This window comes from Cervus canadensis, chromosome 6 (assembly GCF_019320065.1).
Source record: "Cervus canadensis isolate Bull #8, Minnesota chromosome 6, ASM1932006v1, whole genome shotgun sequence".
NCBI classification, from domain to species: Eukaryota; Metazoa; Chordata; class Mammalia; order Artiodactyla; family Cervidae; genus Cervus; species Cervus canadensis.
The window spans coordinates 19306401-19333735 of record NC_057391.1 but is presented as its reverse complement, the minus strand read 5'-3'; the positions used below and the strand labels follow the sequence as shown (position 1 = coordinate 19333735).

The window sequence follows — 27335 nt, the reverse complement described above, 5'->3', positions numbered from 1 at the left end:
GTTGACACCTGGTTCCTCCTGAACTTAACTTTTCTTAAACTTTGAGCTAACCAATGCAGTTTTTCCTATGGAAATGTTTTTCTTACGTTAATGAAACTATGTATTTGCTTTGGAATCTGCCTTTCTTCAAATCAGTTCCACCTAAGGCTATCTTTTTTTCTTTTCTCAAACCTTGGGCTGATAATGGCTCAACAAACCAGTATTCATGTGAATTGTTTTATGGCCAGGGATGACACATCTTGTGCTGCTCTATCTCAAAAGTGCATATTGTGGGAGAGGGGCCTGGCGAAATTCCCTCAGCCTTGAGGTGTCTCTCATCTGATTAGCAGCTCGCTAACAGACATAAAATGGCCTTGCTAAAAACTAGCAAGTGGGCATTCTTTCTGCCGTCTTTTGATGTCTATGTCAGAAGCTTTCTCTATCTCTATCATACTTTAATAAAACTTTGCTACACAAAAAGCTCCGAGTAGTCAAGCCTCATCTCCGTCCCCGGATCGAAATCCTCTCCTCTGGAGGTCATGAATCCCGGCGTAGCACATGGCTCACAACTGCAACCTTTCAGGCCCTTCTAGCTGTGAGTGGGCTCCAGGTTCCCCAGAGGCGCCCAGGACCCCCTGTATGGGAGGATGAAAGGTGGAGAACTTGCAGTTCCTGGGGCCCCTTGGCCCCTGCTGTTGTAGGATCCCCAGGAGACCCCAGCCTGTAAGCCAGACGGCACACTTCTAGAGCCCAGAAGGTAACAGGGGCCGTGACTAAACGCTGCTCTCCCCCTCCCCCTATGCTCCAGTCACTGGCCACGTGTGGCTACTGAGCACTTGAAATGTGGCTCATCCCAGTTAGGATGTGCTGAAAGTGTAATATACTAGTTCGTAATAATATTATGGATATATTGGGTTAGATAAATCTTTTCACCTTTTTTTTTTTTAATAGTTTTAATGTGGCTGTACTCCTTTTCCTATTGGGAATCAGTCCGTTGTTCCATGTCCAGTTCTAACTGTTGCTTCCTGACCTGCATACAGGTTTCTCAAGAGGCAGGTCAGGTGGTCTGGTATTCCCATCTCTTTCAGAATTTTCCACAGTTTATTGTGATCCACACAGTCGAAGGCTTTGGCGTAGTCAATAAAGTAGAAATAGATGTTTTTCTGGAACTCTCTTACTTTTCTGATGATCCAGTGGATGTTGGCAATTTGATCTCTGGTTCCTCTGCCTTTTCTAAAACCAGCTTGAACATCTGGAAGTTCACGGTTCACGTATTGCTGAAGCCTGGCTTGGAGAATTTTGAGTATTACTTTACTAGCGTGTGAGATGAGTGTAATTGTGCAGTAGTTTAAGCATTCTTTGGCATTGCTTTCTTAGGCATTGGAATGAAAACTGACCTTTTCCAGTCCCGTGGCCACTGTTGAGATTTCCAAATTTGCTGGCATATTGAGTGCAGCACTTTCACAGCATCATCTTTCAGGATTTGAAATAGCTCAACTGGAATTCTATCACATCCATTAGCTTTGTTCGTAGTGATGCTTCCTAAGGCCCACTTGACTTCACATTCCAGGATGTCTGGCTCTAGGTGAGTGATCACACCATTGTGATTATCTAGGTCGTGAAGATCTTTTTTGTACAGTTCTTCTGTGTATTCTTGCCACCTCTTCTTAATATCTTCTGCTTCTGTTAGGTCCATACCATTTCTGTCCTTTATTGATCCCATCTTTGCATGAAAAGTTCCCTTGGTATCTCTAATTTTCTTGAAGAGATCTCTAGAGACATTACTTTGTCAACAAAGGTCTGTTTGGTCAAGGCTATGGTTTTTCCAGTGGTCATGTATGGATGTGAGAGTTGGACTGTGAGGAAAGCTGAGTGCCGAAAAATTGATGCTTTTGAACTATGGTGTTGGAGAAGACTCTTGAGAGTCCCTTGAACTGCAAGGAGATCCAACCAGTCCATCCTAAAGGAGATCAGTCCTGAATATTCATTGGAAGGACTGATGCTGAAGCTGAAACTCCAGTACTTTGGCCAGCTCATGTGAAGAGTTGACTCATTGGAAAAGACCCTGATGCTGGGAGGGATTGGGGGCAGGAGGAGAAGGGGATGACAGAGGATGAGATGGTTGGATGGCATCACCGACTTGGTGGACATGTGTTTGAGTAAACTCCAGGAGTTGGTGATGGACAGGGAGGCCTGGCATGCTGTGATTCATGGGGTCGTAAAGAGTCAGACACAACTGAGCGACTGAACTGAACTGAACTGAATGTGGCTGTTAAAATATTAGAAAATACAGTCACATTGTATTTCTGTTGGACACTGCTGGTCTGGGTGTAAAAAACATAGGAGAGGACCTTGGATGGCTGTTCACACTGTGAAACAGGTGATGTTTAGGTCTAGGTTAGAGGAAACAGGCAACACATGGAGCCCAGACCATCACAGGTGCCAGGTGTGGCCCCAGTGCTGCTTTGGGGCGGGAGGGCATGGCTGGTGCAGCTGCTTCCTGCTCTGGGTGCATCTCGGAACCGAGCCTCTGCTGGTGGGAATGGCAGCATCCTGGGTGTCTGAGCGCATGGTGTGTGCAGACGAAGACCTGTGAGTCTGGGGAGGAAGCTAACAGATCCTTTCCAGGTGGATCTTGTTACATTCTGAGAGGTGACTCATCCAGACCCTGCTCCCCTCAGGCCACCCTGCATAAATGACCACCACTCACAGCAAATCACTCTGAACCAGTGTGGGGAGACTAGGGGTGGGGAGGAGGGGATTCCCAGCCAAGAACTGGGGCGTGAAGGAGGCCATGGTGCTCACTGCATCCTCCCACGGGGCTCTGGAGCTGTCAAGAGATGCTTTCAGGGGGACCGTGATGGCTTTTCTGTCCTAAGCTAATTGTCAGTTCCCAGCAAATCTGCAGCCAGAGTGAAAGGCTTAGGACTTCTGAGAACCACCACCAACACCAGATTCCTTCCACCACCCTGTTCAAGTCCCCCAGAGTGTCTCTGGCCTAGCTAGAGGCTAGGCTTCTTCCCCTGCCATCCCTCCACCCCAGCCAGAGCACAGGGATTGCAGAATGACTCTATGGGCTGGCAAGGTGCCTTCTCCCTGGGGCAGCCGGGCCTTCCAGTGGAGTCCTGGTTTGTGGAGGAGGTGCGCCCTCTGCAGGACTAACGTGCAGGCGCAGGTTCCACAGCAAGGAGGTGTGGTGGCTGGTTCTAGAGCCTATACCTTGCAGCTGTGGGAAGACACAGTCTTGAAAAGGCCTTTCCTCCTGTGGCTGCTGCTTCTTGGGTTGCAGAATAAATGATCATTGTTGTTTTTGTTCAGTCGCCAAGTCGTGTCCGGCTCTTCTCGACCCCGTGGACTGCAGCATGCTAGGCCTCCCTGTCCCTCACCATCTCCTAGAGGGTGCCCAAGTTCAGGTCCATTATATCAGAAATGCCATCCAACCATCTCATCCTATGTCAGCCCCTTATCCTCCTGCCCTCAGTCTTCCCCAGTATCAGGGTCTTTTTCCAGTGAGTCAGCTCTTCGAATCAGGTGGTGGAAGTATTGGAGCTTCAGCTTCAGCATCAGTCCTTCCAATGAATATTCAGGACTGATTTCCTTTAAGATTGACTGGTTTGGTTTCCTTGCTGTCCAAGGGACTCTTGAATCTTCTCTAGCACCACAGTTCAAAAGCATCAGTTCTTTGGCGCTCTGCCTTCTTTATAATCCAGCTCTCACAACCATACATGACTACTGGAAAGACCATAGCCTTGACTAAATGGACCTTTATCAGCAAAGTGATGTCTTTGTTTTTTAACACACTGCCTAGGTTTGTCATAGCTTTCCTGCCAAGAAGCAATCATCTAATTTCATGTCTGCAGTCGCCATCCTCAGAGGCTTTAGAGCTCAAGAGGAGGATATGTTACTGCTTCCACCTTTTTCCCTTCTGTGTGCCATGAAGTAATGGGGCTGGATGCCATGGTCTTTTTTTCTTTTTAATAGCTTTAAGCCAGCTTTTTCACTCTCCTCCTTCACCCCCATCAAGAGGTTCTTTAGTTCCTCTTTGCTTTCTGCCATTAGAGTGGTATCATCTGCATATCCGAGGTTGATATTTCTCCTGGTAATGTTGATTCTGGCTTGTAACTCATCCATCCTGACATTGCTCATGATGTGCTTGGCATATAAATTAAATAAACAGGGTGACAATAAACAGCCTAGTCGTATTCCTTTATCAGTCCTGAATCAGTCAATTGTTCCATACAAGGTTCTAACTGTTGCTGCTTGACCCACATCCAGGTTTCTCAGGAGGCAGGTAAGGTGGTCTAGTATTCCCATATCTTTAAGAATTTTCTACAGTTTATGACCCACACAGTCAGAGGCTTCAGCATAGTCAGTGAAACAGAGGTAGATGTTTTTCTGGCATTGTCTTGCTTTTTCTATGATCCAGCGAATGTTGGCAATTTGACCTCTTGTTCCTCTGCCTTTTCTAAACCTAGCTTGGACATCTGGAAGTTCTCAGTTCATGTAATGCTGCAGCCCAGCATGCAGGATTTTGAGCATGACCTTACTAGCATGGGAAATGAATGCTGTCCGGTGGTTTAAACATTCTTTGGTACTGCCCTTCTTGGGAATTGGGATGAGGATTGACTTTTTCCAGTCCGTGGCCACTGCTGGGCCATAAATGTTCATGGTGCACCTGAAGCCTGCAATATCTGCCCAATAGTTACCAGTTCTTTGAGTTGACATTTGCTGGACTAAACACATTTTTAGTCATCTGTGTTACAGTCAGTAAAGTAGGTCTTTTTATTGCTAATTTATAGGTGAGAAAACAGAGGTGCAGAGAGGTTATATGTGTTGTCCAGAGGGCCACACAATAGTTACCTGGAGTCTGACTCCAGAGTTCATGGACTAAACCAGTTTACCCTGCAACCTGCTTAGGGTGTGGCCTCCCAGGAGGGAAATAGGGCAGACAGCTCTGGTGACTGTCATTGTGGTGACCTAAATGAGGGGAGGGTGATGGAGAAGTGGAGGGGACATGGGCCCAGGGGTAGGAGTGACACCAGGCCATTTCTGAGTTCTCCTGAGAAGAACATGTCAATCGCCTAAGCCCCAGCAGCATGTGGTATGTCCCCCCGGCTTTCCTAACCCCTCACCGAGACAGCTTCATTCTGCTGCACATGCTCTGTGGTCAGCCACAGGGTCCCTGTGGAAGAGAGAAAAACTCACCCATTCATTTGGTTTTCATACTTCATCCCATTTCACAGAGGGAGAAACTGAGGCCCAGCTGTGGGCAGTGTGATTTCTCCAACCACAGGTCGCCGCACTGGTCGCTTGCAGCCCTCAGGCCTGCTTCTGTCAGTGAGTGGGACTGAGTGGTGTAGCTGAATCTTTGCTGAGGAGAGAAGTCAGGAGTTGTCGCTGAGTTTTTTTTGGGTCTGTGCTTGGGAGCCTCGCCCCTCCTCTCCCCATCACAGCAGACCTTGCGTGTCTTCTAAAGATTCCTTCCCTCCTTCCTCCTGCCTTTGTTCTGATAGGCTAACATCCTCCTCTACTGAACTTAAGAGTTTTGAGAACTCATCTTCCCCAGTTCCACCTCGTCACTTCTGTGTCGCTTCTGCATTGCTCTCATCTCATGCTGCTTGTGACAGTGACCTTCACCAGGCCCACCTCTCCCCCCACCTCTGTTTCCTGTACCCCGCCAGCCTCTGCTCGCACTACCAGCACCTGCCATTGCCAGCGGCATCGCCAACAGCACTGTCTTCCTCCTCATGACTTCCATCAGTCTCCCCTCCTTGTCGCCATCTTTTCTGCCACAACCATTGTCAACATTACCTCTAGCATCCATAGCATTACATCCTATATCACCCCCATAGTTACCATCACCATCACCACCGCTCCTGTTACCTCCATCACATTTACCATCACCTCCGTCACATTTGCCATCACCTCCGTCACATTTACCATCACCTCCGTCACATTTGCCATCACCTCCGTCACGTTTACCATCGCCTCCGTCACATTTGCCACCGCCTCCGTCACATTTGCCATCACCTCCGTCACATTTACCATCGCCTCCGTCATGTTTACCATCGCCTCCGTCACATTTGCCATCGCCTCCGTCACGTTTGCCATCGCCTCCATCACATTTACCATCACCTCCGTCACATTTACCACCACCTCCATCACGTTTACCATCACCAGCGCCGTGGCCACTGTCTCCTCCAGGCCCATCTTCACCTCTGTCATCGTCACTGTTTATAGGAGCTTCACCCTCCCCTCCACCTGTCGTTTTCTCAGCCATTCCCAACCCTGCCACTTCCACTGTCATCTCCCATTACCTCCATCACCTCCACCACCCCGTCAACATTGCTCTTTCCCCCAGAGAGAATGACTGGCAGTGCACCAGGGACTTGGGTAAGGAACCCTGGCAGAGAACAGCCTCCTGCGGCTCCCAGATTTCTCAGAGAAGACCGTCAGCAAGTGGGTGTCAGAACAATCCTTCCTCTTGACCCTTCCTCAGGATGCCTCTGACAGGAGACAGCTCAGCCCTCCGTGTCAGCCATGCCTGTACCTAAAGAGACAGCTGCTGTTTGGATGAGGGATCAAGGCCATTAATCTGGGACTGCCCTTGTTTGCATAATGATTGCATATATTTGCATCCCATTTGCTCCCAGCTTCTGAGCGCAGCACTGTGGGTGTTTAGGTGCCATTTGCATATCACTGCAGGTGAGGCTCAGGCCTTTGAGATGTGGGCACTTGTTAATTCCCTGTTCTTTTATGTGCTGGTTCAGAAAAGAACTTGAAATGCCTAATTCTAGAGTCATTCAGATGCAGGGTTCTGAGGGTGGGGGAGTTGGGAAGGTCCAGTTAAGAGCCGGTGGGGAGAGGGCAGCTGGAGCCTTTGGTGTGTCCAGGGTGGAACCGATGGTGGGGTTCAGAGACAGAGCTGCAGAGGCAAGCTCTGGTTCTTCGTATCAGTTTAGAACAGTGGCCTTCGGAGCCGCTCCTGTCCTCCCCCGCTATGACCCCTTCACTGTGTGACCTTGGCAATGTCTCTGCCCCATCCTGTGTGGAAGGCATTAAGCCTCTAAGCCCAGTCCATCCAGTGTCTGCTCTGAGCGCAGGGGTTCTCCTAACTGCATACTGGAAGTAACTGAGGGGCTGTTTAAAAATACTGGTGCCCTGGCACTGCCCCCTGAGATTCTGATTTCATCAGTGGGCCCCGGGTACGGGTTATTAATAAAAGCTCCCTGGTGACTTTAATGTGCAGCCAAGATTAAAAGCTACTGCCCCTGGCTGTATCCTTCCACCCTGCTCCCAGCCCCCCACAGCCTCCCAAGACCCACCTCCCTCATTTCCAGTTGCTGCTAATCTTTCACTATAGGCTTACTTAGCCCCAGGGTCTGGCAGGACCATTTGGTTGTTAGTGTTTCTGTAGGAGGCCTCAGAAATAAATCCCTTCCCCCCACTCCCCTCACCGCCCCCCCCCCACGTGGCTGATGGCCCACATGTGGCAGGATGGCACTTGGCAGCGGCTGGAAGCTCCTGTCTCCACCTTGGCCTTGCCCAGTCTCAGCTCCCTCAATCTCATTACTCTGCCTGTGGCTGGTCCAGAGAGGGGTCTGCAGGGGCCAGGAGTGGGGGGTTTCTTCTGTGCAGCTCCCCTCCCCACTCCTCTCCCAGCCTCATGCATCCAGTTCATCCCACCCGCCCAGACTTGGTTGTCACTATTTCCCCGCCCCCCAGAGAGGCCTGGTAGCCCCTCTTGGCTCCTTACCGTCAGCCCTGTGCAGTGGTCTCCCTGTAACCCCAGAGCCCCAGCCCAGCCCCCTCCCCTCTCCCACCCCACTTCCCCACCGCCTGCCCCCAGACCCATCCTAGAGAAGGAATGTCCGGGGCAGCCTGAGCTTTATTTCACACCGAGTTGTAGTAGATGTGGCTGTCATTTGGCCTTCCCCACACTTGCTGGGCTCCTAACAGGCGTGTCCTGCGCGGGGCAGGATGAGAGAAGTAGAATGGAGCCTCTGTACATCCCCCCCACATAGTCCAGCCCTGGAACATCCTGGCCCACCTGTGGGTCCTCAGTTGCCAGGGGCCTGTGAGATGGAGGTCTGCCCACAGAGGACCAGACAGAACACCAGGCAGATGTGTGCCTCCGGCGAGATGGCAGACCTTGAGAGAGACTATGGGCAGGTGAAGATGTGAACGCGGGGACCGAGGCTACCAGTGTGGGCCACGGGGTTTGCTGTCAGCGCTCACATTCTGACTTTGCCGTCACTGGCTGTGCAGTCCACTGCCTTGGGCTCCTCACCAGTAAGAAGAGTGTGACGCTGGCATCTGTCTTCTGAATTTGAGGATTATGGGAGAGGAAGACTGTGATGTGCTTAGCATGGGGCTTGAAAGAAAAGTGAAAGTGTCAGTCGCTCAGTGGAGTCTGACTCTTTGCAGCCTCATGGACTGTAGCCCACCAGGCTTCTCTGTCCATGGAATTCTCCAGGCAAGAATCCTGGAGTGGATAGCCATTCGCTTCTCCAGGGGATCGAACCCAGGTCTCCTGCATTGCAGGCAGATTCGTTACCATCTGAGCTGGGCTTGGGACGTAGCAATTGCTCAGTAAGTGCTGTTCTGATTACTGTGCTCTCCTTCCTGACCTCCCGGAGCTCCAGCCACTCCTTATGGCCACAGTCCCCTCTCCCTTGGGTTTTAGGCCCCTGAGTGGTTAGTGGGAAAGTGGGATTAGGGAAGACTTGTTCCCTTGCCCTTTGGGGTGGGGACTTCAGCTCCACCTTCTGGGGCCTGAGGCTTCTCATCGGGGCTGGTGGTGACAGTAGCAGGAGCACCAGAGCTGGGGCAGCCCCTCCCACCTACCAGGATGCAGCTCAGTTCCCGGAGTTCACAAGCTTTGTTCCTGCAGACCCTGGCCTAAGTCCACCCAGAGGGAGGAGGGTCAGTGGGCTTGGTCAAGCTGTATTCCCTCCCCAGCAGTGACAGAACTGAGCAACTGGCCTAAGTAGGTGTAAAACTGGCGGAACTCGGTGATCGATTGAAATGTGTACGTGTGTGTGCATGGAGGGGAGCTGGCAAGTGCAGAAGGGAGGAGGAGTAGAGAGTTCCTTTAGTCGGAATGGACCTGAACATCCTTCTTCTGAAAGGTGGACAGAAAAGACATTTCCAGCTTAGTTATATCTCAATCAGGTTGAACAACAAAACCACCAGGGATACCCCGGGGCCGCAGTGTGGGTGTGTAGAGTGTGTGTGCGCACATGTGTGTCTGTGCACACATGTGTATTGTGGCTGGGATGGGGCAGTGGCCTGGGTAACACATCTGTGAGAAGCATCAGGCTTAAGGCTCAGCGCACAAGTACCATTTGTCACTTTGCCATGTTCTGCCAACACTAATGTCTCTGTTGATGGTCACTGAGATGATCGCTAGTTGAAAAAGAAACCTTAACATTCCCACCTATTTCACTGTCTCCCCCAATGTTCTAGCACTTCTCTTTTTCTTTCCTTAAATTCCTGTTCATTCTCTTTCTTCCCTCCATGTCTGCTTGAGAAGCCAGTGTTCTATCCTTAAGCCCAGTCACATTAGTGCAATTGAGTCCTGGGTAGTGGAGGCCCCATCCACCAGCTATGTCCTTCTCCCTGCAATAGGTAGCTTCAGCACAGGACTAGGCTCTGCTGGTCACCGCCCTTTTCCTTTATCCCTCTCTGAGTCAAAAATACAGATTCTGGGGCCCAGAGAACTTGAATTTACACATGCCACGTCTGTGAAGCCTTAGCTGGATAGAACCATTTTGGTTCCAGGAACAAAGAGTGGGCTTAGGGTCATTCAGGGAGAAAATGAATAACCTCCAGGAAAGAGGCTTAGAACAAGAGTGAAAGGAGGAGAGGTGGGATGAGATCATAGAATGGATATAGCCAGTCCAAGCTTTCATATGAGGCTCAGGACCAAGTTTTAGAAAGCTTGGATAGGGCCTGGGTGCTTCCATTTACTTTATCTCTATGCTCATGACCACTATCGCTCTTTTAAAATATTATATTTAGGTATTCCTCACGGGAAGCATGTAGACACTAGTCTTTCCAGAATGAATTTGTCCCTGTTTTCATCTCCACCATGACTGCCATTACCACCAACCCCATCACCAGTATCAGTACAGAAATGGCCATTGTACACAGTTTTTGTTGGCTGAATGAAAGCCAGCACTACCATCACCACCACTGACATCTTCATCTCTTCCACTGCCAGAATCAAATCATCCCTACAGCCACCTCCACTGTCATCAATTAATCACACTTTCTGCCACCAACCATCCCCCACCGCTGATACCAACAATATTGGTAACAACCGCCGTTATCACCAACATCCCCACCATCATCACCCAAACTTATATTGCCACCTCAGCCACCAATACTACACCAGTTTTGACATCAACTCTACCACCACCGTCATGGACATTACCACTGTGGTCCTTATTGACATCGCGACTACAGCCATTCACCACCGTCATTACCAACATTGCAGCTTCTCCCACCCACTGTCCTCCCCATAAACGTCATGCCTGCATCACCACCATTGTCGTTGGCACCATCATCGCCACCATTCATTGCTATCTTCTCTCCTAGAACCATGTTCTTTCCTTCAGGGCACAAAAGGAATGTGCAGTTATACACACTTCAAGGTTAATTGTCTGGTTCCCACTCAACTGTGAGTGCCATGGAAACAGGGATTGTGTCCTTCTTTTCCACATGGTGGAATTCTCAGTGCCTGACAATGCCTCGCAGTAAGTGAAGTGAAGTGAAGTCGCTCAGTCGTGTCCAACTCTTTGTGACCCCGTGGACTGCAGCCTCCCAGGCTCCTCTGTCCATGAGATTTTCCAGGCAAGAATACTGGAGTGGGTTGCCATTTCCTTCTCCAGGGGATCTTCCCGACTCAGGAATTGAACCCCGGTCTCCCGCATTGCAGGCAGACGCTTGACCCTCTGAACCACCAGGGAAGCTCACAGTAAGGACTCCATGAATATCTGTTGAATTAGCAAATTATTTAGACCCACACAGTCTCTACACTGAAGGGAACTTAGTCTCTTGGATCTGAATGCTCCCCATAGTTCTACCTCAGCAATGGACTTTACTAGAGAAAAAAAAAAACACTGGGTGATAAAAGTGATAAACTAAGAGAGGAGAAGCCTGTGCTGGCTCCATGATGCACACAATAACAGTGTGGGAAGATCTTAATCTATAGTCCATCAGCCAGGAGCACAGCAGGTGAGCTGAGAGATGTTCAGTCCTCTAAGATCTTCATTTCCATCACTGTATCACTTGGAATTTATCTGAGCCTGGATCAGTTCAGCATCAAGACTTAATCCAGGTCATCTTGAAGACAAACAATGGTGTTCAGACATGCTCCCAGTAAGTCAGAGCCTCCTTGGAGGTAACTTGGAGGAAATGATGAGCTCCAAAAAGGGGTCTGAGAGAGAGATCACAGACAGACAGGCTCTGGACTTCCCAACCAAATTTCAACCACTGAACTCTTAGTGTAGATTTTGTAATAATGGAGCTCCAGCAATTTTAAAATCAGGTTTGAAAACCACTGACCTAGAAGGCAAGTACTTGAATTGCTTAGTTGTGGAGTAGATGTTTGTCATTGATGTTCCAAGCAAAAATCATAAGCCAATTAATGCCACTAGGCCAAAAAAAGCATTAGAAGATGCACACCTGATGTTTCTATGGACTCTTCCCAAGGCCACAGTTAGCTCATCTTTTATTCTGGTTCTTTTTTGAAGTAGAAAACAGTTTTGTTCTTTGTTCAGTGTATTCCACACAGGATCCTTATTTAAATAAATTGTCTTGGGAACAGAAGCTTGAGGAGCTGCACAGTATATGAATTTACTCATGTACCCTCTTGCCCAGCAAATGCTGGTTTGTTAACCTTGCAGAAAAGACCCTGGGGTGGGGGGGGAGCAGGACCCCACTCTTCCGAGTAACCCGCTCCAGCAGAGGCACAGCAGGCAAGAGACTCAGAGCCAGCCACGGATGGGAGATTGTCACCTGAGGGGAAGAAGACCAGCCACTAGAGGGGACATAGTGCCTTTCCAGTGATGGTCACTGGGAGTGACAGGTGGGAGCAGGGGCGTGGCGGTGATGGTCGTGCCTCACCCACTAGAGCCAGGTCCACTGCGAGACCACAGATCCCTCCCGCCCATCCATCAGCCCCCACTGAAAAAGTGTAGCCGCTGGGCAGGGCTCATGTGTATGCATACACATGTACATACACACAATAGGTGTACACGCTTGCCAAGCAGCTGTGGAAGCATCTGGCCAGACTCCTGTCTCTCTGCAGGTTCAGCTTCTTCTGGCCAGTCTTCATGTCTGCCCTCAGGGTCACCCTCAGAGCATGGGCAGGCTGGGTGGGGGGCTTGGGGCAGGTGCACACTTTGGGGAGAGCAGGTGGCAGGAGCTTCTGCCCTCAGGGAGAGACTGCTTTGCCCGAGTCAGGGAAGAGATGGCACTACCTGGAGGGATTAAGGCTGAAAAGGGGAGTTTAGTTTGAGGTGGCATTCCAGGCTGAGAAATGAAGGTGCAATTGTGAGGGGCTTTGAAACCAAGGAGGGAACCTCTTGCTAGCCAGAGATTTGTGCTGTGTCCTTCCACAGGCTGCTGGGGGGGTTCTGGAAAAACAATGTCATATATGATTCGTGTGTGGGGAGTATAGAAGAGCCATGGGGTGGGAAGCCCTGGGCTCGGGCCCCCTCTCCGGACCAGGGATTGAGCAAGCGTGTTGGACGTGTCCATCTCTTCCACAGGAGGCAGTCCGCTCACAGAGTCGGTTATGCCCTCAACCTTTTGCTGCCTGGTGCAGAACCACTGCAGCCTTGGCAAACCCTCAGCCCCTGAGGAGTTGCTGACCAGCAGTCTCCTCCCACTATGTGCCCTTTCTCTAGCCCTCCCATCTCTCTTCTCATCAGACAATCCTGTCTCTGCCCTCACTCCCCACCCCAGGAAACACACTGCTCACCGCAAACCATGACTCCAGAAGGCTGTTGTTATCACAGATGTATTACCTACACCCTCACCCGAATGGCCCATTGGACTTCATCCTGACCTCACAGCTGAAGCACCACCTCCTCCTGTCCATGGAGGGCGTCTGTCCATTGTTAGCAGTCTCAGAGAAAGAAATCTTTTAACGACTGAGGAACCTGGGGGAGAGGAGGGTTCTCACAGGTAGGGGTGGACAGACATTGGTCTGTCGCTCGCATCCTTCAGTTCATTCAGCCAGTAATGTTCCCCTGAGCCCCTGGGTGCCCAGCCCTGTGCCCCGATCTACCCGGATGGATGCAGGGAATGAGGGATGAGGGCTGGGTTCTCAGGAAGCACAGTCTGCTCGGTGAAGCACGAATTATGCATGCAAACAGTGAGAAGTCTGTGCAGAGCAATCCCCGTGGGTTGGTGGCAGAGAATACAGCACAGGCTATGTCTCTGAAGTTGAATTACACCTGCCATGGACTGGGCTTGGGTGATCGGAGGAGGCCTCTTGGAGGAAGAAGGGAAGGAGGACAAATAATCAGAGTGACTTACATCCTTCTGGATGAGCTCAGCGTAAACTATGCAGGCGGCGGAGATCAGCTCGTCGGCATCGAGGTCAATGAGGTTGTTGCAGGCCTGTGCCGGAAGAAGGTGGGCGGAAGCAGGTCTCCCTGGGCACAGGCAGTGACCTGCTGCTTCACCGGGACGAGGCCGCTGCTCACGGCAGTCACTTGGGGCCACCCAATCTCTTCTCAACTAGCTTGGCACAGTGCCTGAATTTTACCCTCGGAATTTTATATATTGGAGAGATGGGGAATGCAGCTTTCATTCTTGGCCCTAGAGGGTCCCCAGGGTTTCCCCGAGTTTTTCATGGGATTCTGGGAGGACTTGTTTTATGATGGGGGTGCCATCTAAGATGTTTTGGATCAAAGACTTCAGCTGCTTTTCAGAATTGTTGGAAAACTCTAGGTCTTTTGTCACAGGAGGACCCTAGGGCCAAAGAGTTAACTGTCAGTCAATCCAGCCTCAAGGTTAAGAACCATTCAGGACCTCAGCTCCCCCAGATGCTAAACAGGGGTACTGGTGATGATGATGGTTATCATGCCTCTGTGTCAGGCTTGTCTGGAGGTTTACATGAGCTGGTCTATACAAGCACTTGGCACGGTGTTCGGAGTATGTCAGTCTCCCCACTGTTGCCCAGGGGCAGCCAGGGCCCCTGAGTCTGTGTCAGGGGTCTCCGGGAGCCGGTGGGGCTGGGCTGGGCTTTGCAGGAGGCCGCTCTCACCAGGAGGATGTCGTCGCCCGTCATGCTCTCCTGTAGCACCTGCTGGCGCACCATCTGCAGCATGCTGTAGGCCACCAGCACCTGGAAGTTCCTGCAGGGTTTCCCTGTGAGCAGCACCTGCAGGGGCCAATGAGCCTCAGTCTGGCCTGGGCCTGAGACTGCAGATGCCCTTAAGGATGGTGTGGTACCCACCAAGCCCGTGACCCATCAGCCATGCCTGGGCCTTGCTGCCCATGTGCTCATTCATTGACTCTCATTCATTCATTCAACCTCTGGGGTTCTAGGCATTGTGCTTGCTGTTGGGGGACTCAGGGAAAAAGGCTTTAGGGAATTCATCAGCTAGAGGGAGAGAGAGAGAAAGAGAGAAGGAAGAAGGGAAGGAGGAAGGGAGGGAGCAGGAAAGAAGAAAGAGAGAGATGGGGGAGAGAATGCCAAGAATGACTGGGTAACTCTCTCTAGCTTTGAGTGGTGCTTTGGCAAAACAACAGTTGATGGAAAGTCAGCAGTCCAGGGGTATCACTAAAGGCATGGTGGTTGAGCACAGAGATCAACAGGCCAGGAGTGAGGAGTGAGGTAGGGGGAGTTGACTTGTGGGGCACTGAATGCCAGGTTGAGCCGTAGGCCCAATCCTGCAGGCAGCAATGGCCATGGGGTAGGGCGGTGGGTGTGTTCCCGGGGGAGTGCATCTTGCCCTGGAGACTGGGGTCAAAGAAGTGCAGGTGTGACCTGTCCTTGGGGGGCCCCTCCTTCTCCAGGAGTCAGGTGTGGGCACTCAGGTGGAGGGGAACGCCAAGGAAGAGGCAGCTGGGAACGTGAGAGCAGAATGAGGGCCCTTGGGCAGGCTGGGTGGCAGGGAAGCTGAATACCGACCAGACTTCTGCTGCACGAGCCTCGAGGCCCCTCCTGCCTGCGCTGCCCTGAGAAGGTGCAGTGGAGGGATAAGATGAACAGAGGGATCAGCTGATGTTCTCACACCTCTCAACAGGGCAGGAGCAGGGTCACTGGCCCAATAAATCCCACTGAACTGTATCCAAAATGAAGTGAAGTGAATTGAAGTGAAAGTTGCTCAGTTGTGTCCGACTCTTTGTGACCCCATGGACTATACAGTCCATGGAATTCTCCAGGCCAAAATACTGGAGTGGGTAGCCTTTCCCTTCTCCAGGGGATCTTCTTAACCCAGGGATGGAACCCAGGTCTCCTGCATTGCAGGCAGATTCTTTATGAGCTGAGCCACCAGGGAAGCCCAAGAATACTGGAGTGGGTAGCCTATCCCTTCTCCAGCGGATCTTCCCCACCCAGAAATCGAACCCCTCCAAAGCCGGCAGTAAAGAGAAACAAGGACAAGGGCCTCCCTGCCGCCTGCCCCAGGGGGAGGGCCTGTCCCTCTGCCCCAGAGCAGCAGGCACCTCACCTCCCAGAGCCTCCAGACATCGTCGAAGGTCTTGAAGGCACGTTGAAAGCAGAGGCAGAACCAGGGGAAGAGGGATGGCACAGCCCCCGCACCCTTCCCTTCTGTGGGGAGAGAAGCCGGGCACCAGCCCAGGGGCCATGGTCAGGGGATGGGAGATAAAGCAAAAACACATGGGTGAACAACTGAGTGTGGAAACACACTTGGGAAATTAAAAAACCCCAGGCTGTCACATTTCCATCTGCCCTTGGAGAGTGTTCAGGGTGGATTTTCAACTGTCCAGATTCTAACCCCCATTCAGATGAACCCTCCTCTCTGGGCTGAAGAAAAGACCAAATGATCTCACTTCCTCTCCCATGCTTGGGAGCTGCTGCCTTGGACCGGGTCCAGGCCCTCTCCCACGCCTTCCCTGGGGTTGAGGGAGGTGTATGGTGGCAGAGGGGGCCACTCACTTAAGTGCTCAGCGAACACGGGATCCAGGAAGTTGATCAGGGTGTTGAGCATGTCGAGGTTCTTGCCTACCCCGATGTTGATGACACAGCTGTGCTCCTGGGGGAGATGAGTGGGCGGGAGGGACCCCCTTGAAACCACCAGATGAGTCAGCCTTGCTCCATCAACTTCCCAATGCTGGAGGCCCTGTGTGTGTCTGGCTGGGCCTGGCCTGAGTCTCTGTATGTGTCTGGGTGTTGGAGTATGGGTGTTCATAAACACACATCTTGTCTGTGTGATGTGTGCATGTGTGTGTGTGTGTGGTGGGGATGTAGAGATGGACCGGGCATGGCTTACAATGCAGTGAACTCAGATATTCTTCCAGACACATACCATGGGTCTGAACCAATCAGGACAAGGAAAGAGCAGTGGCACATTGTTTCAGGGATGGAGAAGGGGATGAGGGTGGGTTCTGGGCAGCCTCTCACAGATTATGGGGAAAGGGAGTAACAGGGAGCAGCACCTTTAAAGCTCTCAACCTCACAGTGTGGGAATACCGAGTCCCTGCAGGGCCTGGATGCAGGTCAAGTAAAAGTAGCAGTGAAGACAAGAGTGAAGACAAGAGGCCTGGAATGTTTGGCTGAGGTTTTGGGATTCTATTACAGAGCCTGTAGGGAGCCATGGAGGATTTGCAGGAACAGAGCCATGCTTGGGGCAGGGGGAATGCTAGGGGAAAGTTGCCCTCATTGGGCCTTTCCAAACCTTTCAAGGTTTGACAAGAGCTGGACCCAGTGCATCGTTATCCTCGTTTTCTCAGTTCCAATGCTTCCACCCCCCAACCCAGAACAAACCCCACTGGGGCTGACATTGCCTTTTTCTGGGAGAAGCTCCTCTGGGACTCAGAGGGCTGTTTCAGGGCTGGAGGAAATGACTGGGGCTGCCAATGCCTGCCTAACCTCAAGGGGTCATTTGAGGAACGCGGAGGTCCCTAAGCCAGGCCCAGCTCTCACCGTTTTCTGTAGGAAGAACTGGAAAAGCCAGAAGGTCTCATGGTCATGTTCTACCATCAGCTGGAAAATCATCACCATCTCATGGAAGCCCTGCTGGTACTCTGGAGTGGATGGGGGACCAGTGAGGAGGGGCCGGCGTGGGGGGAATGACGGGGCGGGGGGGCGGTTACGGCAGAGCCTGGGCTGGGGCAGGGGCACTGTCCCAGGAAGGAGTTGAGAAGGGGGAGCTGAAGGGATCCCCAGCTCTGTGGTGCACCTGCTTGAGTGTTGCAGACATAACTCAGGAGCAGGATCTTTTCCAGCCTCTTCTTATCGATGAGGACGTTGCCCAGGGGGTCTTTGTCATAAAGTTTTTTAATGTCGTATGCTAGGTTGGGGGCAAGGGACAGGTGGGCGTCACCAGATCACGTCTAGCAGAAGGTCCATGGGTGAGTTTATTACCCCCAATCCAAGAGGGTTGGACCCAGGACATCCTGGGAAGGGGGCTATGAATAAGTTTACATTGGGAACTTCCTTGGTGGTCCAGTGGTTGAGAATTCTCCTGCCAACGCAGGGCACATAGGTTCTACCCCTGGTCCAGAACCTAAGATCCTACGTGCTGCGGAGTGACTGAGCCCAAGTGCCACAAGTACTGAGCCCAGACGCTAGTACTGGGCTAGAGCCCATGCTCTAGAACAAGATGAAGCCACTGCAACGAGAAGCCCATGCAGTGCAACAAGAGAAAGCCCATGCGCAGCAACCAAAAAAATGAAATGAAAAAAGATACATCAGACCACCAAGCTTTACCCTTCACCACAACCTGAGCTGCCTGGAATTTCTCCTGCCTCCAAATCTTTGAGCAGTCTGTACCCTTTGTCCTGCGTTCCTGCAGTTCAAATCCAACCTAGTTCAAGGCCAAGAGGGGAAGAGATGTAGACAACCAGCGAAAGAGCATACACCCAGGGACACACGCTGCTGGGCCACTTGGGGCAGCCGGCGGAGCCGGGCTGGTAGACTAACCGAGATTGAGCCGGCAAAATTCGCAGCATGTGTCAAGGTAGCACCCAGGAACCAGGGCACAGACGTGACATAGGAAGAGCCGGGGAGGAGGGCTTCCAACCCTCCCCTCCCGGGCCCAGCCCACCCTCCTCGGCTCACTGATATTGTTCCGAGTCTCTATGAAGTTCCGGTGCAGGTTTTCCAGAAGAGGCTGAATCTTTTGGTACATCTGGCATAAGGCCTCATAATTCTTCCTGTGAGGACAGACCCAGGCTGAAGGAGGCGTCCTTCCCTCCAGGCCAGGCAGGGGAACTCCGAGCAGTGCCCTGACCCAGGCGGTGCGTGCCCCCTGTGCTGCCCCCCATCCCCCCAACTTGCCCAACCCTGACCATCCTCTGATGGGCGTCTGGAGTGCAGGGGAGGTGGCTCTGCAGTCTGACCACTGCACCTGAATCCTGGATCCATAATTTAAGAACTGGGTGTCTGCCATTAGGGGATATCAAGACTCGGGGATATCACTGACCCTCCCTAAGCCTCTGTTTCCTTGTCTGTAGAGTGGGCTAACAGTAGCACCTGAGCCTCAGGATTGGAAGGACTGGATGAGGCAGGGTTTCATGCCCATCATTGGAATGAGCTTGGGTGTGTAGTGGGTTGAATGGTGACCTCCAAAGATAGGTCCATGCCCTGGAACTTGTGAATTTGACTTTCTTTGGGAAATGGATCTTTTGCAGGTGTACTTAATTAAGGATCTTGAGCTGAATTATCTGGGGGCCCTAGATCCCCAACTGTCCTGGAGTGTTCTCTGGCTGGCCCCTGAGCGTGTGGATATTCCCTACCTCAAGAAGGCCGCACAGGCCTAGGGATGGCTGGGCTGGGCAGGGTGGAGGGGCAGCGCGAGGAGGTGCTAGGGTCGAGCTCAAGTTGGCAGGGTGTGGACTGGTAATCACGAGCAGGCAGGGCGTGCAGGGTCCAGGGTGCGGGTGGGGGAGGTGCCTATGCCCCCTGAGTCAGGAGAGCCATGGGGGTTTTGCCTCTTGAAAAGAGAAGTCCATTTGAAGGAAGCAGTGTGAACCTAGCAGGCTGCGGTGGGCACCCCCTCCCACCCACGCTGTCACCTCCCTCCCTCGAAAGGATCTGAGACGTTCTACCTCCTTGTGCTGTCCACCGTGAGCCGCTCATCCTGGGAGCTCTGCCACGAGTAGTAGCCCGTGAGGAACTTCCAGGCTTCTGTCCTCACCGTGGGGTGCAGGCCCTGGGTGGGGGCAGAGGTGAGAGGTTGTGAGCCCCCTGAATGCCTGAAAGAGCCCCTTCCAATGCCATGCCCGCCCCCTTGCCCACCCACGCCCCCAGTTCCAGGGTGAGGCCAAGGGTAGCTTAGGACTGTACCCTTTCCAGGATGTTGACACAAATGAAGTCTCGTGACTTGGCCAAGTGACCGTTCTCGTCAAAGAAGCCATCCCATTCCGTCTTGTCAATGGGTGGTTTTCTCTTCACCTGGCAAGGACAACCACCTCAGCCCTCGATTAGGAACTTTGGCTTTTCTTTAAGAGTGAGTTTTAAGTGATATACTCTGGATTTTGCAACATGAATCAAAGTTCACAGCCTCTGACTCACTTCTGAAAATTTTAACCTGAGGAAATTACTGAAAATATATAGAAAAATGCTGTATGCACAATAGTTTTCATTGCACACTACTTACTAGAATGAAAAATGCAAGCACTCTCTAAATGTTGTGCAATAAGGGAACAGTTAAATAAACTATGGTTTATATGCTCAGTGGAATATTGTGAAGCATTTAAATCGATACGAGAAATGAGTAATAATCTGGGAAAATACAAATGTTAACGGAAAAAAGCAGAAAGCAAAGCTGTATATTCAGTCTGTATTCTGTCTATGTACAAACTCCATAAAGTTCTGTTACATACTGTAAAAACCACACCTTATATACTCTTAAAGTGAATTAACCACTATAAAAATCCTGTTTGAAAAAAGACTGAAAAAAAAACCCTGAAAAAAACCACCTAAAAACAAAACAGTGATTATCTTTGAATGATAGGATTATAAGTAATTTTCCCTTTTGCTTGTATTTTCAAGCTTTTCTATAACTATAATGTATCCTTGCCTTGATAATGGAAAAATAAAATAAGTACTAATTGAACACATCTATGAGATCCATTTTACCTTTTCGAGAAGAATAAAATGGTACATCATAAGGGATGGTTTCTGTTTACATAAAGGGTGTGTGTGTGTGTGTTGGGGAAAGGTGAGTACAGTACATGCAAAATAATTTAAAATGCTCATAAAACAATAATTAGGAGTTGAATTCCTGTTGGAATAGGGGAAGATGCCTAGAGGAGTCTTGCATTGAAGAGAATATCTTGAAGTGCCACATCTCAGTCTGGAAAGTATGCTGATAGAGAGCTTGGCAGGTGACTAGACATGTCTGATATATATATTCCCAACTTCCCATTAATAGATACCCGAATATGCATAGATGTGACTCAAACTTAAATTTGCATACAAGTCACCTGAAGATCTTCTTAAAATTCTGATTCTGACTCAAAAGGTCTGGGGTGGGGGCCAAGATGACACGTTTCTAACAAACTCCCAGGGCACTGCTGATGCTGATCTATTGATCACAGGTGTAGAAAGGTGTCAGAGACAAAACAGCACTGGAAATTAAGAATTACAGCCCACAGGCCCAAATGTGGGGTAATTTCCGCTAACTCTGTTTGGTAAAGATGGATCAAGCAAAATACTTTAATGACTCCTACATACTCCATCTTCTAAACCAAAATAGGATATATGGGCCTAAGAAGGTACAAAAAATCTTGGCCTTGGCCTAACCTTGGCAAGCAGGGTCTGCCCTGATGCCACGTCCCAATTGTATAGACACTGTCGTCTGAGCTGATCAGAGCCAGGCTTCTGCCCTCTGATAGCCGTCATGTTCTCACAACCTGTACTCAGAAACTGCAACTCTGGGCAGGAAGTAGAAGGGAATAGGAAGAGCTGGGCTGTGTCCTGGGATCTTTCATTATAAAAGGGAAAGACTGAACTTAAGGAATATATTTCCTTATGAATTTTAGTCAGTTGGTCAATTTCTACAAAAAAAAAAAGGCAGCTGTGATTTTGATGGGGATTGCATTGAACCTATAGATCAATTTGTGGAGAATTGATAATACTATTGAATCTTCTGACCCATAAAACATAGTATATTTCTCCATTTATTTCGGTCTTCTTTAATTTCTCTCAGCAATGTTTTGTGCATTTTGGTATGTAGGTTATTGATATATTTTGTGAGATTTATTCACAAATATTTCATATTTTGGATGGTGTTGTAAAAGGTGTCATTTTTAAACTTTCAACTTCCAACTCCTCTTTGCTAGTATTTACAGATATAGCGGATTTTTATGTATTGATGTTGTATCCTACAACCTTGCTAACCTCACTCATTAGTCTTAGTAGCTTTTTTGGTGGATCAATAGGGCTTGTTATATAGGCCAGCAATCAGCAAACTATAACCCATGGGCCAAATCTGGCCTTCAAGCTGTTTATTTTTTTTTTCAAATAAAGTTTTATTGGCACACAGTCATGCCCATTCACTCATTTGTTGTCCACAGCTGCTTTTATGCTACAATGGCAGAGTTTAGTAGTTACAACAGAGATGTATGACACACACAGACTAAAGTACTTACTACTTTGACCCTTACAGAAAAAGTTTGCCAACCCTGACATAGATGGTCATGTTTTCTGTGAATAAAGGCAGTTTCACTTCTTCTTTTTCAAGCTGGATGTCTTTTATTTCTTTCTCATGTTTTATGCACTGACTAGAACTTCAAGGGCAATGCTGAATAAAAGTGGTGAGAACAGACGTCTTTGCTTTGTTCCTAACCTTAGAGGGAAGGCATTTGGGCTTTCATGTTTCGGTGTGATGTTAACTGTAGGCTTTTTGCAGATGCCCTTTATCAGGCTGAGGAAGTTCCCTTCTGTTCCTAGTTTGGTGAGAGTTTTATCAGGGATGGATGTTCTGCATCAATGGAGGTGATCACATGGTTTTTCATTTTTGAGTATGTTAATACAGTAAATTACATTGAATTATTCTGAATGTTGTCATTCCTTGGATAAACCCTCATGGTGATGTATTATCCTTTTTAGACATCATCGGATATTATTTGCTACAGTTTGATTTAGGATTTTTGCATCATTGTTCATGAGAGAGCTTGGTCTATAATTTTGTTTTCTTGTAATGTTTTTGATTTTGATATCAGGGCAATGTTGGCCTCATGGAATAAGTAGGGACCTATTCCGCTTTTCAATTTTTTTAGAATAGTTTGTGTAGAATTGGTATTATTTCTTTCTTCAGTATTTGGTGTAACTCACCAGTGAAGCCAGCTAGGTCTGGAGTGTTCTTTGTGGGAAGATTTTTGACTACAAATTCAATTTTTTATTAGATTGAAGGATAGTGTAAGAAATTATTTTATTTTTGACTTTTTAAAATTAGAGATTTATCAGAATAGTACATTTTCCTTCTAATTCACTTTAAAAAATAAACAATACAGGAAACAGCAAGGAATCAATAAATGCATAAAGCATAAAATGATTGAAACCCAAATAAATTATGGAAACAAATGCTTAAGTTTCCTTAATAGTTGTAAACACTTTAAAAACACTGATTTTATTTATTTTAAGCACTTTATATTTACAACTGTTTAATCTTCACAACCACCTATGAGGCAGGTGAAATTGTTACACTGCTTTATGTGTTAGGGAACCAGAGGTCTAGAGCGTTACTTAGTATATCTGAAGTCACACAGTAAATATCAGAGCTGAGATTTGAACCCAGAGTTGTTTGGTGCAAGAGTCAGGGTGCTTAGCTCCAATGCCATGTCACCAGGGAGTGTAAAAGGCAAGGATTTTCAGTTTAAATAAAAAATATACACCCTACTTGAGCTGTTAGGCTTTCTGGGTGTCTCAGTAGCAAAGAATCAGCTTGCCAATACAGGAGTCTCAGGAGACACGGGTTTGATTCCTGGGTCTGGAAAATCCCCTGGTGGAGGAAATGGCAACCCACTCCAGTATTCTTGCCTGGAAAATCCCATGAACAGAGGAGCCTGGCAGGCTACAGTCCATGGAGTCACAAAGAGTTGGATATGATTGAGGGACTGAGCTGTTAACAACAGGGGTACTTTAAAATTAAATGCCACAGAAAGATTAAAATATAAATGATGAACAAAGACATGAAAAAAGGGTTAAACATAATGAAAGTGGCAAACTAATCAAAGCTATATTCACAGAACACTATAATAAAAGATATGGCATCAACATAATAAGGCAGAGATAATTAGAAACATCACAAGAAGGCATCTGCTGAGTGCTTGGAGAATCTGCGTCACTAAATCTCTACCTGCAACAATTGGCCATCTGCCTACTTTGCCTTGGCTGAATTTGTTTTTAAAAAGCCACTGACTTCTTCCAGTAAACTGTACTTCTCTCTGCCCATCCTCTTCCCTGTATCTCCCTGGACCCAAGCAAACTACCGGGCACTCACAAGAACGTGTAAGACATTTGCTGGCAAGCCAAAGTGAAATGTGAAAGTGAAGTCGCTCAGTCGTATACGACTCTTTGCGACCCCGTGGACTGTAGCCCACCAGGCTCCTCCGTCCATGGGATTCTCCAGGCAAGAATGCTGGAGTGGGTTGCCATTTCCTTCTCCATAGCAAGCCAAGGACAAGCTCAAAAAGCCTGACCACTGCAGAGGTCTACAGTTTGGTGGGTCGGGGTTGGAGAGGTAAGGGGGATGGCGATAGGAATTTCCACAGAAGTCCCCTCCCTCTCTTCACTAGTACATCAACACCGCCTGTCTATGCCAGAAACCATAGAATCTGTATCTGGGGTTCTTCAAAATAATGGAGTGATCTCAATTTGAGTGAACTCAACTCCATCTTCATCCTCCTATATTCCTCTATTCCTTGCTCTGCCAACCTGTTAACACCCTGCCCACTATCTGGGTACAAGGCCCTGGTCTTCCAGCAGGAGACTTTGGTAGTCCGTGAGGTGCTGCAGTAACACCTTTCCTAGTCCCAATAACACCTTTCCTAGTACTCCCTAGAGGAGTACTGCTAGGCAAAGCATGTGTGGAAGTCTCTTCCCGCCTTTGTGGTGTACCTCAGCAGGGTGAAGCTCTCTACCGGCAAACCTGGGGAAAGCTGGGTCATGCTCCCCCTGGAGAAGGGGGCCAGAGGTGGGAGGATAAGAAAACTTTTCTTTAAGGGTTTTTGGATGCCATGTTGCTCTGAGTCCTCATAGCAACGGTTGTTGTTTAGTCTCTTAAGTCGTGTCCGACTCTTTGCGACCCCATGGTCTGCGGCATGCCAGGCTCCTCTGTCCTTTACTGTCTCCTGGAGTTTGCTCCTTTAGCCGCCAATCTTTCCCAGCATCCGCGTCTTTTCTAATGAGTCGGCTCTTCGCATCAGGTGGCCGAAGTATTGGAGCTTCAGCTTCAGCAACAGCCCTTCCAGTGAATATTCAGGGTTGATTTCCTTTAGGATGGACTGGTTTGATCTCCCTTGCAATCCAAGGGACTCTCAAGAGTCTTCTCCAGCACCATAATTTGAAAGCATTGATTCTTGGGTGCTCAGCCTTCTTATGGTCCAGCTCTCACATCCCGCGCAGCAACAGAGCCCCCAGTAAAGCCTGAGGTCAACTGTGGGACAAGACATACTCCCAACAGCAACCATAGCCGTGTCGGTGACTCCTCCCAAGGAAAGAGGGGGTTCCCAAGGAGGGCAGGCATATTCAGAGTAGACAGTTTAGGGGGGATGTGTATGACTTGAGAGTTATCTGGGTGATATTTATCAACCCAGGTGTGGAGTGTGCATCATCAGAGTAGTATAGTTATCTTTAAAAAATGGCTTAGGGACTTCCCTGGTGGTCCAGTGGTTAAGAATCCACCTTGGAAGGCAGGGGATGCAGGTTCGATCCCTGGTTGGGAAGTAAGATCCCATATGCCGCGGAGCAACTGGAGATCCGTTTGATGCAAAGAAGAAGTTAGGTGCATGTCAGAATCACCCAGAGGGCTTGTGAAACTATAGATCGATGGGCCCCACGCCCAGAGTTTCTGGTTCAGAAGATCTGGGACTCAAGAATCTGCATTCCTTATTAGACCGAAGTTGATGCCGATGCTGCAGACTCAGTCACCACGCTTGGAGAATCACTGATTAGGAGATGGACTCCACAGCTTGGGTTTAAATACCCACTCAGCCCCTGACTGGGCTTCCCAGGTGGCGCTAGTGGTAAAGAACCCGCCTGCCAATGCGGGAGGAGTAAGAGATGCAGGTTCGATCCCTGGATCAAGAAGATCCCCTGGAGGAGGGCATGGCAACCCACTCCAGTATTCTTCCCGGGAGAATCCCATGGACAGAGGGGCCCGGTGGGCTGTGGTCCATGGGGTCACAAAGAGTTGGACATGACTGAAGCTGAGCAGAGCACACCGCCATCTACTAGCTGTGGGTCTGTAGGAAGTTGCTTAGCCCCCCCGGGCCCAATGTTCTCATTTATAAAGTGAATGTAATAGCTTCATCCACCTCACAGTGTTATGATGAGACTGACTGTAAATAAATCATTTACAACAGTCATTGTACATAATAAATGCCATATGACAGTTTGTTATTTTATTATTATCCTTCTCTAAGTTTAGAGAAATGAAGAGAAATATAAAGAAAATTCAAATCAAGGCCTGGTGATAACTTGCAATAAAGCAGTAACATTTAAAACTAGGGAAGAGAGGTACCCATTTTGCATTTCTGCTTTTCTATGTATCACTCTCTAAATCACAATGATTCATGAGACTTGAGATTGGTTAAGGTCATTATAATTAGTCACTATGATTTTGAAAAATATACAGTGTGGAAAATTCTATGACTGAGGCTGAATTCAAATGAATAGCTTCTCTTATTAATTGGACGTGGAACCACCTGCTAACAAAAGCATTACTGCCACCTGGTGGCAGCATGCCAAAATTGTTGGCAAAAACACCAAGGAAAATTCAGCATCTGTAAGACAACTTGCAAACCAGGAACTCGTTAAAGTTAGAATGTCACTAATAGGGGAAAAGTAACACTGGCTTAGATAGAAGGGTAAAGAAAGGACTTGTGTTTTTCAGTCCTGTTGTCGGTGATGATGGTGAGACCAAGGTTTAACTTACCCTGCTCCGCCTTCTAGGCCAGCTCAGGGTTCTGGTCCTTCCCACCCAACAGGGGAAAATAGCCCTAATGCAAACCAGAGATTGGGGAGGCAGGGACTCGGAGCTGATGAAGAACACCCACCAGGATGAAGGAGGCCGACTGCCTGGCAGAGAGACTGTTTTCGGGAGAGAGGGTGGTCATGGCCCCTGCTGGCTGTCTTCAAGCAGCCTCTGACTGGAGCTTACTTGGAGCCCTAAGTGATGCTTTAATTAAGCAGGGGAAGGTGGTCTTCCTTTTGGGGGATGAGGTGCTTTCCCAGGAGGAACTGGGCCTCTGCTAATCTCCTGTACTTGAACAGAGCCAGCCAATGTGTCATAAAGCCCCTGGAATGCTCGTCACAATGGCCTTGGAACATGGGAGCACTCAACTTTAGAGGTAAGACACACCCAAGAACCAAGAGGACTAAACTTCCCAGTCGCCTAGAAAAACTAGTACTCACAGGATGTGTAATGGGGGCTGTAGAGGGCATGTAGGGGTCTACAGAGGACATGTAGACCAGTGTGCTGGGCTGATCAGGGAGGGCTTCCTGGAAGAGGCGAACCAGGAAGTCTTTCCATCTCTGGCAGTCCCTCTTCTGGGCCCCCTTCACTTGTTATCCCACCAGACTAGCACTGAAACCTGGAAAGCACCTAGAATAGGAGATTTAGGTCTCTTGAGTATAACTTTCAGAGATTCAGAATCAGAATGTCTGGGCTGGGGACATGGGGAACTGTATTTTGAAAAACTCCCCGGGTGACTCATATTAGGTATTTGGATGGTAACTTCACGGGGAAAAGATCAGTTTCATTTATCTTTATATCTAGAGCACTAAAGACAATGGCCAAGTGACTGAACAAATAATTGAAGAGAAGAGTAAATGAAGCCCTTGGATCTCCTCTTACTTTCCTCTATGTATATATTACAGAGGTTTCTATATGTGCCCCATCCCCCCTCCTTCCCTGAGTTCCTTTGGCCAAGGTCAATGTCTGATCCTTGTGTTTTCCCCTCCCAGTGCCAGCCCCATC

The 27335-nt window shown here is 49.1% G+C and overlaps 1 protein-coding gene across 3 annotated transcripts; it reads right to left on the bottom strand.

Moving 5' to 3' along the window:
* Window positions 1-12993: 12993 nt before the first annotated feature.
* TBC1D21 (TBC1 domain family member 21) lies at window positions 12994-26598 on the bottom strand. Of its 3 annotated transcripts, XM_043472830.1 has the most exons (11): window positions 26413-26510; window positions 19475-19582; window positions 19237-19340; window positions 18248-18342; window positions 17367-17477; window positions 17111-17211; window positions 16124-16220; window positions 15675-15775; window positions 14264-14380; window positions 13531-13614; window positions 12994-13151 (listed from the first exon to the last, which is right to left on the bottom strand). In XM_043472830.1, the coding sequence occupies exons 1-11, from the start codon at window positions 26470-26472 to the stop codon at window positions 13119-13121; spliced, it is 1011 nt and encodes a 336-aa protein (XP_043328765.1). In that variant the 5' UTR covers window positions 26473-26510; the 3' UTR covers window positions 12994-13118. The 3 variants fall into 3 exon arrangements, with proteins under 3 accessions (XP_043328765.1, XP_043328767.1, XP_043328766.1); XM_043472832.1 differs by lacking the exon at window positions 17367-17477 and having other exon boundaries at window positions 26413-26598; XM_043472831.1 differs by lacking the exon at window positions 19475-19582 and having other exon boundaries at window positions 26413-26472.
* Window positions 26599-27335: the final 737 nt, after the last annotated feature.

Coding starts and splice junctions, on each gene's coding strand:
- TBC1D21 (XM_043472830.1), bottom strand. CDS start 26,472: ATGACCACCCTCTCTCCCGAAAACAGTCTCTCTGCCAGGCAGTCGGCC. Junction 17,212..17,366: donor TGTCTGCAACACTCAAGCAG/GTGCACCACAGA, acceptor CATCCACTCCAG/AGTACCAGCAGGGCTTCCAT. Junction 14,381..15,674: donor ATGTCTGGAGGCTCTGGGAG/GTGAGGTGCCTG, acceptor TGGCCCCTGCAG/GTGCTGCTCACAGGGAAACC.